Source organism: Trichechus manatus, unplaced genomic scaffold (genome assembly GCF_000243295.1).
Source record: "Trichechus manatus latirostris isolate Lorelei unplaced genomic scaffold, TriManLat1.0 scaffold00014, whole genome shotgun sequence".
Taxonomy (NCBI): Eukaryota; Metazoa; Chordata; class Mammalia; order Sirenia; family Trichechidae; genus Trichechus; species Trichechus manatus.
Window position 1 is genome coordinate 24842713 of NW_004443950.1, and position 12009 is coordinate 24854721.

Sequence of the window (12009 nt, forward strand, 5' to 3'; positions counted from 1 at the left end):
CTAAAACAGTCTGTCGACTACAGCAAATATTACGCAACATCCCCATGTCTTGCCGTCCCTAACAACTGGCGAGTCACATGAGACAAGGAGCTTTTGATCAGCCAGAGAAGCTTTCTCCACAGCAATGGTTCTGTGACTTTTTTTTTTTCCAGAAGAATCATTTACTGATCATCTGTAACTGGATGGATAAAACCAAACAAACCCCATGTCGTTAAGCTGATTCCAGCTCAAAGCGACCCTATAGGACAGAGTAGAACTAACCCCATATGGTTTCCAAGGAGCGGCTGGTAGATTCGAACTCCCAACCTTTTGGTTAGCAGCTGAGCTCTTAACCACTGCACCACCAGGGCTCCATGGTGGTGCCATTTACTGAAATAAGAAAAGACTGGGAGAGAAACAGGTTTGGGGTGGAAGACAAGAGTTTCGTTTCACCATGCAAATAGGCCGAGATGTCTGTTCGACCTCCACGTAGATGATGTCAAGTAGACAGACAAATATGCAAGTCCAGAGCTCAAGGGAAAGGTCAGGGCTGGAGATGTAAATCTGGGAGCTGTCAGCATACTGCTGGCATTAAAGCCATAAACGAGATCATCCAGGGACACGCTATAAGGCCAACAGTCCTCAACCTTGGCTGCACATTAGAATCCCCGGGGAAGCTGTTTCAAAAGCATCAGTATTTTTTTAAAGCTTCCCAAGGGTTTTTTTACCAAATTTTTATTATGGAAAATTTCAAATATATACAAGGGCAGAGAGAAAACAGTACACCATGTATCCATCATCTAGCTTCAACAATTATCAACTCCTGGTCATTGCATTTCATCTCTGCCTCCCACCCCCTACTCTCCTGACACTTTTGAAGCAAACCTTTGACATATATCATTCATAAAATTTTGGTATGTGTCTCTAAAAAAAATGTTTTACCAAAACAACAATTTAATTCCTTAATATCACCAAATATCCAGTCAATGTTCAAATTTCCCCAATTGTCTCTTTTCTTGTTGTTTCCACTGTTGTTTTTACAGTTGGCTTGTCCAAATCAGGATCCAAACACAGGTCAGCATTGCATTTAGTTGATGCTTCTCTTAAATCACTCTTATTCTAGATTCTTGTTGGTGTTAGGTGCTGTCAAGTCAGTTCTAACTCACAGGGACCCCACGTACAACAGAATGAAACACTGCCCAGTCCTGTGCCATCCTCACAGTCCTTGTTATGTCTGAGCCCACTATTGCAGCCACTGTGTCAATCCATCTTGTTGAGGGTCTTCCTCTTTTTCACTGAGCCTCTATTTTACTCATCATCAATGTCTTTCTGCAGGGACTGATGCCTCCTGATAACATGTCCAAAGTATGGGAGACGTAGTCTTGCCATCCTTGCTTCCAAGGAGCACTCTGGCTGTACTTCTTCCGAGACAGACTTGCTCATTCTTCTGGCAGTCCACGGTCCATTCTATAGATTACTCTTCCCTCTATTTCTCCTTGAAATTGAATAGTTTCCAACACTACGAAGTTTATTGATTGTGTCACCACGGTGTTACTTCCCATGTTCATCTATTGCTTTTATAGATAGTAAACTGGTAGTAAGACCTAGAGACTTGACCAGCTGCAGGCAAGATTTTTGGCAACAATACTTCCCGGGAGGTATAATGTACTCCCATCAGGATGCACCCGATAGCGTCTCTTGTTCTGAGGCTGAGGCTGATCAGCGAGCTCAGGTGCTGTCATGTGATCCCTCCACGGCACCGCCCCCCATCCGTTTCTCACCCAGGGGTTCTAGCAGCCACTAGTGATTCCTGCCTGCAGGCTTTATTTTATTAGTGGCTGCAGAATAGCGATATTGAGTCTACCGTTCCTTTTCACGTGTTAGTTGGAATACTTGTGTAAAGTAAGTACTCAGGCGATTCTAACACGCTTCGCAGCTTACAGAGAGAGAAAAGGAGATGGCCGAGGACTGAGTCCGAATTAACTCCAACATTCTACAGTGTGAGCACGAGAGGACACACCGACCAAGGAAACGGAGAAGGAAAGCCGAGAGAGGCCAGAAGAATGCCTGTCCCAGAAGCTGGGAGGAGAGGGTGCTAGGAAGATGGGAGTGACTCAGCAATTCCACTCCTAGCTACGTGCCCCGAAGACTTGAGATCAGAGACTCAAACAAATACTTGTACACAGATGTTCATAGCAGCACAATTTACAATAGCCAAAAGGTGGAACTAACCCAAATGTCCATCAACGGATGAATGAGTAAACAAATTGTAGTATATACATACAATGGAATATTATTCAGCCTTAAAAAGGAATGAAATACTGATGCATACTACAATGTGGCTGAATGTTGACAAAAAATATGCTGAGTGAAAAGAACCAGTCACAAAACCACATAGTACATGATTCCATTTATACGAAATGTCCAGAACAGGTTAATCTATAGAGACATAAGGAGCCCCTGGGTGGTGCAAATGGTTAACACACTCGGCTGTTAACCAACCACACTTGAGGTTCAAGTTCACCCAGAGGTACCTCGAAAGAAAGGCCTGGCAATTACTTCCCCAAAATCAGCCACTGAAAACTCTGTGGAGCACAGTTCTACCCTGACATACATGGGGTTGCCATGAGTCAGAGTCAGCTTAGTGGCAAATGGTTATAGAGACAGAAAGCAGTTGCTTAGGGCTGGGGGGACGTGGAGGGTACAGGGGGTGATAGCTAAAGAGCATGGGGTTTCTTTCTGAGGAGATAAAAAAGGTTTTTAAATTGACTGTGGTGATGTTTGCACATATCTGTGAATATACTAAAAACCAATGTATTGCACACTTAAATGGGTGAACCGTGTGTTATGTGAATACCGTAAATAAAGCTGCTTAAAAAAATGAAAGATGGGAGTGATCAAACACCAAGAATGTGGCTGAGAGGTCGAGCAAGATGAGACCAGACAAGATTGGATACAAGCAGACGGCGTGTCTAGGGACCTGGATAAACACGGTATCAGTGGCGAGGTAGGGGTAGAAGCCTTAGTGGGAGGCAAGGAAGCACAGGCTGTGACCACGTATCTCTTTCAAGAAGTTCTGCTATGAAAGGAAGGTGCAGTGGAATGAAAATCATCTCTTAATCCTTGCAGACTGGCTGGCCTACCAGTCTCTTCACCCTCTAGAGCCCATCCTTGAGGAAAAAATGAAGCCAAGCAGGCCTCTACTCAGTAAGGAGCTCCTGCTGGCTCCGGATGGTCCTGAGAACAAAATCCCAAGTCCAGATATCGCGTGGATTCCTAACACGGCTCGAAACCACTACCACCACCGCCCCCCGCCCCCTCAGAGCTCCTCCGTGCAGTATGCACTCATGTCCTGTACCCACCCTGGCCCCAAAGAGACTCCAAAGTCACAGACACATCAAGCTCCTCCAAAGCTCCAAACGCTCGTAACATGCTGGTCAGCTGCCGCAGTGCCCCCTGCCTTCTCCACCGCGTAATAGCTAACATCACTTCACCAGGACGGACCAGGCACTCAGATCAGTCACCTCTGCACCTTTCCAGGGTTTATCCTCTCAGGCCAGAAACCTGGGTGTCAACCTTCAATCTCCCTCACCTCATCCCCTAGAGCCACTCCGCCACCACGTCCTGGACATTCCACTCGCTCAACAAGTCTCAATGGTCTACTCTACATCCCACGCTAGTCCCCGTGTGCCTTCTGACTGTCTCCCTAGTCTACTCCATCCCTCCATGTCCCACACTAGTCCCCGTGTGCCTTCTGACTGGTCTCCCTAGTCTACCTCCATCCCTCCACGTCCCACACTAGTCCCTGCATGCCTTCTAACTGGTCTCCCTAGTCTAACTCCTTCCCTTCACATCCCATGCTAGTCCCCGCGTGCCTTTTAACTGCTCTCCCTAGTCTACCTCCATCCCTCCACGTCCCCCACTATTCCCCGCATGTCTTTTACCTGCTCTCCCTAGTCTACCTCCATCCCTCCACATTCCACGCTAGTCCCCGTGTGCCTTTTAACTGCTCTCCCTAGTCTACTCCCTCCATTTCTTCTCTACACAGCAGCCTTTTCTTCACTGTGGTGAAATAAACATAACAAGACATTCAAACTATTTTTACACGCACAACTCAGTGGCATTATACACAGCAGCCTTTAAAACACAAAGCCCTCATATTTACCCTTGAAAGAAAGCCCTTCAGTGGCTTCCCATTGCTCTTGGAGACAAAAACAATTAACTGGCCTACAAACCCCTTTACCTTTTCACCCCTGCTTTAGATTCTAAGCTCATTCCCACGCGTCTCCAGTTCTGTCTGTGCTCCAGCCACACTGGCCTTTCAGTTCCTTAAGCTCACCAAGCTCCCCCTACTCACCCCAACACAAGCCCTTTCACCTAGCGAGTCCTTGAGACGCAAGCTCAAATGTCATTTCCTCAGGGCAACTTTCTTGACCCCTTAACTATATAACAGTGGCCTGGCCTAGTCTTGGACTCCCTGGGTGGTGCAATGGTTAACATAGCTGCTAACTGAAAGGTTAGGGGTTCAAGTCCACCCAGAGGCGCCTTGGAAGAAAGCCCTGGCAGTTACTTCCAAAAAAATCAGCAATTGAAAACCTTATGGGGCACGGTTCTATTCTGACACACACGGGGTTGCCATGAGTCAGAATCGACTCAATGGCCACTCGTTTGGCTTTTTCGTTTCTACCTAGTCCCTATAATTCTTCCCAGCGCTCACTGCAGTTTACAATCACAGACACATCTGTGTGTGATTACGGTTCATCCTGACCACTCCCTGAGGGTGGGACTGTCCGTTTTCTGCAACAGGTGCCCCTACCCTCAACTCAGGAGCTGCGCTCAAGTATTTACTGAATAAAAACAAACGAAAACCCTCACAATTTGACCTTCTCGTGGCACTGACGAGAATCGGAGCCCTCAAAATGAAGAAGACATCTGGCCCAGCACATCTATCAGTAACACCACCACCAATCCCAGATGCTTGTCTTTCCACCACTTCTACAGCCAGGAGGGGAGATTAACTCCCTTATTCCTGACTTCCCCAAATCGCCCATTACTGCTGCACCTTCCCGGGCTTTAACTGCTGGAGTTTACACAAAATGGTCCAAACATAAGGGAGTTACTTTGTTCTGCGCAGAAACCAGTTGTTTGGATTTATACTGCTTGGCCTAATACTGAACATCTAGGGTTAAACATTTCTGTATACAATTAGAAACTTTCCATGCGATGTCAGAAGCCGGGCCTGAGACACTCTGCTTCTTTATAAGTTATTCAGATTGAGCCCAGTAGAACCAGGTTAACTAATTATAGAGAAACTAGCAAATACTTTTTAAATTTCAAACCACTAAGCACAGTTATTAACATTACGATCATTATGTTACCAGCCTTCCATCTCCTGGAGGAATATAAGTCCACTTCTCAGCAGCTAAAATTAAGCCTTCTTTAGTAACTATATACAGAAGATCCAAGAAAGTCAAAATTATCTGATAAAATATATATCTGAAAAACACACCTATTACTCCAGGTACGCACCTTCTCCCTTAAGGGGCCCGGGGCACACTTGTGCGAGTGGAAACCAACCATGCCAGGAAAGTTGAAAGACGCAAGCACGTCCCTCAGCTGTCCTGAAAGTGGCCTGACAAGACACTTTCTTTGACCAGATAACATGTAACAGTCTTATCAGTTTAAAGCACTCGGCCGCTAACCGAAAGGTCGGTGGTTCAAATCCACCAGCCCCTCCAAGGCAGGAAGATGTGGCTTCCATAAAGATGACAGCCTTGGGAACCCTATGGGGCAGTTCTACTTTGTCCTACAGGGTCGCTGTGAGTCAGAATCGACTCGTGAGCAGTGGGTTTGGTTTTGGCTTGGTCTAATCAGTGCACAGATCATGATAGACCACCTTCTTCACTTTCTCTCTCTCTCCTCTTGTATTCAGATATGCCACCCATAAGCCTTAGATCCCAGAACTCTGAAGGCAGCTTCTAAACATATATAAACCAAATTAAAAATCCTCTACATTTTGTTAACATTTGGGGTAACCGGTAGAGGATATCCAGAATTCTTTGTACTATTTTTTCAAAGTTTTATAAGTCTGAAATTATTTCAAACTGAAAATTTTAAACAGATAAAAAATTTCAATTTAAGAGATTCCCCGATCTTTGAATATTTTAAAATACGGCAAAGATGCACTGATCAAGCTCACGGATTGAGTTTTAAATCTGGGCCTAAGACACACCAGGCTGACTGCCTTTCGCCCAGCGTTTCTGGAAGCAGGTTATTTTTGTCCACTTCTCCTCCTACCTGACGTGCTCCACGGCCAGGGCGGTCTGGTCAAACACTCCGGAATCATCGAACACCACCCACAGCTCCTGCAGGGGTAGCCGGTGCTCCTTCAGCTCCAGGAGCTCACTCATGCACTCCCGGGTGAACGAGCTCAGGCGAGACTCACAGAGGTACGGCTCGGTGAGCCTCACCACTGCCTTCAACCCCGAGAAGTCCACGTCCGTGACCTGGGATTGCAAACAACGGGGCCTGACTTACACACGGGAAAAAAACTAGGAGACGTATAAGACACTAGTTTTAAGGGCCTGACTTTTTAAGAAGCATGAATGGGGGGTGGGGGCGGGATGCGAGAAGGAACCTCCTTCCGCAATACAAAGGACAGACAAGGTGGGCCTGGCTCTTACTCCCACAGAGCTTACAGTGTTAACAAGACGATGACGAGTATGTGACAGAGAATAGCTAGCAGGTGCCTGGTTTTGCTAGGATGGTCAGAGGAAGTCACCTGTGAGCTGAGATGAGAAGGATGAAAAGCGAACAGCCACCTGAACAGCCACAGAAGGTGCAAAGGCCCTGTGGTGGAGACAAGCTTGGCAGTGGAGGAGCAGGAAGAGGAGGGCTGGGAGGGAGCAGCGGGAGACGCGGCGGGAGACAGACAAGCAGCCCAGGAGGCGCAGGCCTCACAAGAGTGTGGATCTTACACGTTCTCTATTGCAATGAGAAGCCCTGAAGCCAACACTAGGCCCTTGGTGAATGCAGTGAATGAAGGGTTTTAGGCACATTTCTCTTTGAAAACAATGACTCTGCTTTACAGAAATCACAGAGGGAAAGGGGACACACTGTCATAACCAAATTAATAGGTCTGAACATCAAAGATATCAGCACAATCCAGAACTTCAGAATTCCCACGGAACAGCTGAGCCCACTGCCGGGTACAGGATCACTGCAGCGTGCGGTGTCATTCTCTAAAGGAGCTGCAGCAACAACTTGTGTCCACACTCCTCGGTTTAAGGTTTTAGTTTAACAAGGTTTTCTGCGGTCCAGTTAACCAACACTACGGAAAATTCACAGCTGTAATCAGGGTGCAAATTCAATGTAAAAGGCCCAGCCAGTTGAAAAATGAGATTTTTTTTACTTTCTGCAGTGGGACGTATTATCGAGAGATTAACCACACGCCTACGAAAGCGTTAGGCAACAAACGGGCTGCTTCAAACTGCCGGTTTGGTTTGAGCTACTTAACGCGCTACAACCAAGAAGGTAAAACAATTAATCGCAGCACCGCTGACTCCATAATTAGGTCTCTCCATTTTTTAAATGCTCTCAGTCACCCCCTCCGCTTCCTAGGTTTACAATCCATTCTCCTTGTCACAGGTGCTGAAACCTCAGCCTCCTCAATTCCCTGCTCGTTCCCCCTCAGCCGCTTTTAGGATCTGCAGAACGTTACACACCGCGGCGATCAGATGTGAAAAACAGGCCGTTTTCAATCAGCTCAGAAACCTTAATTAAAAATAAGCACTTTGGCTCTAACAGTCTGAAGTGAAGTGCTGTTAGCTAGAGACAAACATCCGAACAACAGAATTCCATTTACCTCAACCAGCACCTCGAACACGTTGGTGTGCCAGACTGCCCGCCATCCGGATGGTTCCAGGACCTTCTCCAAGAACTCAGCTGTGAATTCTCTTACCTCGGAGGCCTTGCAGTCAGCTACAGACAAATTAAACACAGTAAGAATTGCAACTGCGTAGAGCAGAGAGAAGTTAATAAATCCATCCAGCCTGCTTCCATCAGTACCAACAACTGGCAGTCTGAAATAGACATCTACTTTAAACAAAGAGGATAATAATAAATACAGCAACAAAAAGAGAAGCACTCACCTAAAATGTAATCTTGATAGGCTCTGAATCGCTCGTAGAACAGAAGTTGACTCGTTTGGAAAATTTCCGGGAAAAGCGTTTTACCTTCTGGTACAAAACTCTGTAAACCAGTACCTGCCTTGTCGTAACTGCTACAATCACTGCAGCAGTCTTCATCTGGGAGCAAACCTAAAAGAACAAAAAGCAAGCAGTCGCAGCTAGCCCAGACATGGCCAGTGGTGATAGAGAACGTCCGTGTTCACCTCCTTGCTTAGAAATTCCAAGCAAAATACAAGCTGGGATTTGAGTAGGCTGCTTTGCTTACCTTATCACTGGCAGAAAAAAAACTAGTTTTCCAAACTTAAAAACATCTCAAAATCCAAGTTCTACTTCAAAACAAAAAGAGCTTAAGATCCTTCACAGGTTAGGTTTTGCTGTTCTGTGAGGACTGGGGAGAGGCAAAGGAAAGGGTTCTTTTGTCTATGTTTTAATTCAGTGGAAACCACCCACGTTCTCCTTAAAAGGATACAGCTACGACCTTTACTAAGGAGCCCTGGTGATGGTTTGAGCTTGGCTGCTAACACAATGGTCTGTGGTTTGAAGCCACCAGCAGCTCCGCAGCAGAAAAGACCTGGCGACCTGCTCCTGTGAAGACAACAGCCTAGGAAACCCTACGGGGAAGTTCTACTCTGTCCTGTAGGGTCACTATGAGTCAGAATCCACTCGCTGGCACACAACAACATGATCTTTCCTAGGGGGCAGTGGGGGTTCAGATGGCAGAATTCTCATCTTCCTTGCAGGAGACCGGGGTTTGATTCCCAGTCAATGCACTTCACACACAGCCACCACCCATCTGTCAGCGAAGGCTTGCATGCTGCTACAATGAACAGGTTTCAAAGGAGCTTTCAGACTAAGATGAACTAGGAAGAAAGGCCTGGTGACCTACGGCAGAAAATCAGCTGATGAAAACCACATATATCACAACAGTCTGATCCTCGCCGATCATGGGGACGGCCACCCCGATTCCCAACGGCAGCTAACTACAACACGATCTTTACTATACTTAGCGGCTTATAATGGTCAAGGATCTTGCAGTCACTTTGCTTTTTCTAAAACAATTCTAGAAAACCACATTAAAAAATAGGGATATAGCTCATTTTCTATAATCCCTCTCACATGAGCTGAAGCCTGCCTTTATTTTCTGCAGTATCAGCCTGTCAGTGGCCCCTCCATAAACAGAGATGAGAGAGTCTTAATAATGCATGAGGTTTACTTCACGGAGGCTACTAGGTTCCTCCTCGCTAACTCAGTGACTGTGTCTAAGGAAGAGATTAGAAAATGCTAATCACATTAGGTCTGGATTGTATGGAATGATGTTTCATAAGGCGTGATTCAGCCAGCGGCACAGCCAATTCTGTACGTTTTTAACAGACGTAATGACCACTGAACAAACGCCGAGGGTGGCATTTAGAGAAGCAAAGCAGCTCCCGGTGGTGGTTTCAGGGAGAGTCTCTGAGACTGTCAGGAACAGCAGTCTGTCATGCACGCACGCACATGCACACACTCACACACGCACACTCACTCATGCACACACCCCTCTTTTATTTTCTGTTCAGGCCACCAGAATTACTTGACCTCACAGATGATCCAAGTGAACTCCAGGGTCTACAGCTCACGGACAAATGCTGATACACAGAAGCCTTAGAGAGCGTCAATACCCCATCAATACCAATGTGACTGCCTCAGTTTCCTTGGCTATGCAAAACCGTCAGCGTCGAGTCGATTCCGACTCACAGCAACCCTGTAGGACAGAGAAGAATTGCTGCCCGCTTGGGTTAAACTGAGAGAATGAAGTGACAGTCCCCGTTCCTGGAGAAGTTCCAAGGTGGTGCAAATGGTCTGTACTCGACTGATAACTTAAAGGTTGGCAGTTGGAACCTACAGCGGCTCATGGAAGAAAAAGCCTGGCTGTCTGCTTCCCTGGTGGCACAGTGGTTAAGAACTAGGCTGCTAACCAAAAGGCTGGCGGTTCAAACCCACCAGCTGCTCCAGGGGAGAAAGACGTGGCAGTCTGCTTCTGTAAGGATCACACCCTTGGAAACCCTATGGGGCAGTTCTACTCTGTCCTACAGGATCGCTGTGAGTTGTAATCAACTCAACAGCACACGACAACAATAATCTGCTTCCCTTAAGATCAAAACCAAGAAAACCCTACGGGGCTGTTCCACTCTGTAACACACGGGGCTGCCATTAGTCGGAATCGACTTCACAGCAACTAACAACTTTCTTAGTACATATAAACATATGTTAAATAAATAAGTTTTACATCAGCGGAATTCCTTACGGCCATTTTGAAAGTAATTACTTTTCACACATTATTTCATTTCATCTTCAAATTCTGGAGGACCACTGTCTCTGATTTCCAGATAGGAAAACTGAAGCCAAGTGACTTCTGCCAGCTGACAAGGTTAGTTAGTGGTGGAATTAAGTCGCACTTAGCTTTCTTACCTTGCCAGGACTCTTTCCACTACCCGATACAACTTAAAATGCTAGAGGAAAAACAAGAAACAGCTTAAAAAGGTTTCTGGATTGAACTGTGTCCCCTCAAAATGGGTCGTAAATCCTAACCTCTCTGCCTGTGGTTACAACCCCCTTTGGGAATGGGTTGTCTTTGTTATGTTAATGGGACAGGACTGGTCTTAAATCAACCTCTGTTGAAATATAAAGGAGGCTAAACAAGCAAGCGAGCGAAGCAGAGACGGGGTAAAATAGATGCCAAGACACAAGGACATCTCCAAGGAACCAGGAAGTAGACGCTGAAGAGAAGGGGACTTTCCTCCAGAGCCGACAGAGAGAAAAAGCCTTCCCCTAAAACCGGCACCCTGAATTCGGACTTCCAGCCTCCTAGGCTGTGAGAAAATAAATTTGTTTGTTAAAGCCACCCACTTGTGATATTTCTGTTATAGCAGCACTAGATGACTAAGACAAAATGTCAGGAAAAAAAGTGACGTCTGCATAGAGAGGTAGAAAGGACTGGGAATTAGGAAACCTGGCTCCCCAAACGCTGGGAATATTAATTGCCCTCAGTGTTGAGGAAAGACAGCTAGGCCAAGGGTTCAAGCCTCCTCCTTTTGGGGAGAGAAGCGTGCCTCCCATCTCCTCTGACGGGCAGAGGAAAGCGAAGAGCCTGTTCGCACAGATGAATGCGCACAGGGGCCCCTGAGCCCACCCAGGCGTGAGGGGCTGGGACCTCCTGGCTCAGTGGCGCTCCCTCCAGTCTCGAGGGAAGCTGAGGCAGGAGACGGCGAGCCTGGGGCTGCAGCCTGGGACCCCCGACGTGACGTCCTGAGAGCGGCCCGGCCTCTCACAGCCGTCACCCCACCCTGGGCGGCGGGTCAGCGGGTCCCCATGCCCCGGCCGCCGCTAGCAGGCAGCTCCGCAGGCCGGGCAAGGCGGGTGCTCACCTTTCTCCAGGCCGGCCGGTTCCTCCTCAGCCGTCCAGCCCGTACCCTCTGGCGCTGGCGCCATCGCCTCCGGCTCCAGACCACCACCCATCACCAAGCCGCTCGCCATTTCAAATTTCCGCGGGCTACCGCTTCAGCCCAGTAACGTGATGACACTGACACTTTTGATTGGATAGTCGGCCGAGGCCCTTGGACCAATCAAAAGAAGGTTTGCATTCCCTTGTTTCCGCACTCTATGCGCCCCCTTCGCCGCCACTAACCCGGGCAACAACGCTTTTGCGCCATCTACTGGCTGGCGGACCGCTCAGCTCGTCCAGCCTCCTGGTCTTCTGTTAATTGGGACAAATTTGGAAACGTTGAGTTGGGGCGTAATTTGGGATGATTTCTGAAAAATTAAGAAGCCATGCCTGACAATGGGATAGAGAGGAAGAGGCACT

The 12009-nt window shown here is 47.3% G+C and overlaps 1 protein-coding gene across 1 annotated transcript in view; it reads right to left on the bottom strand.

Annotated features, from left to right (window-relative positions):
- The window catches only part of SHCBP1 (SHC binding and spindle associated 1), a 27976-nt gene extending 16295 nt beyond the window's left edge, over nucleotides 1-11681 (bottom strand). The window contains exons 1-4 of the mRNA XM_023726785.1: nucleotides 11573-11681; nucleotides 8130-8297; nucleotides 7757-7959; nucleotides 6277-6485 (exon numbers count right to left, since the gene is read on the bottom strand). Of these exons, the coding sequence (XP_023582553.1) occupies nucleotides 6277-6485; nucleotides 7757-7959; nucleotides 8130-8297; nucleotides 11573-11681 (689 nt within the window). The remainder of the gene's footprint in view (nucleotides 1-6276; nucleotides 6486-7756; nucleotides 7960-8129; nucleotides 8298-11572) is intronic.
- Nucleotides 11682-12009: the final 328 nt, after the last annotated feature.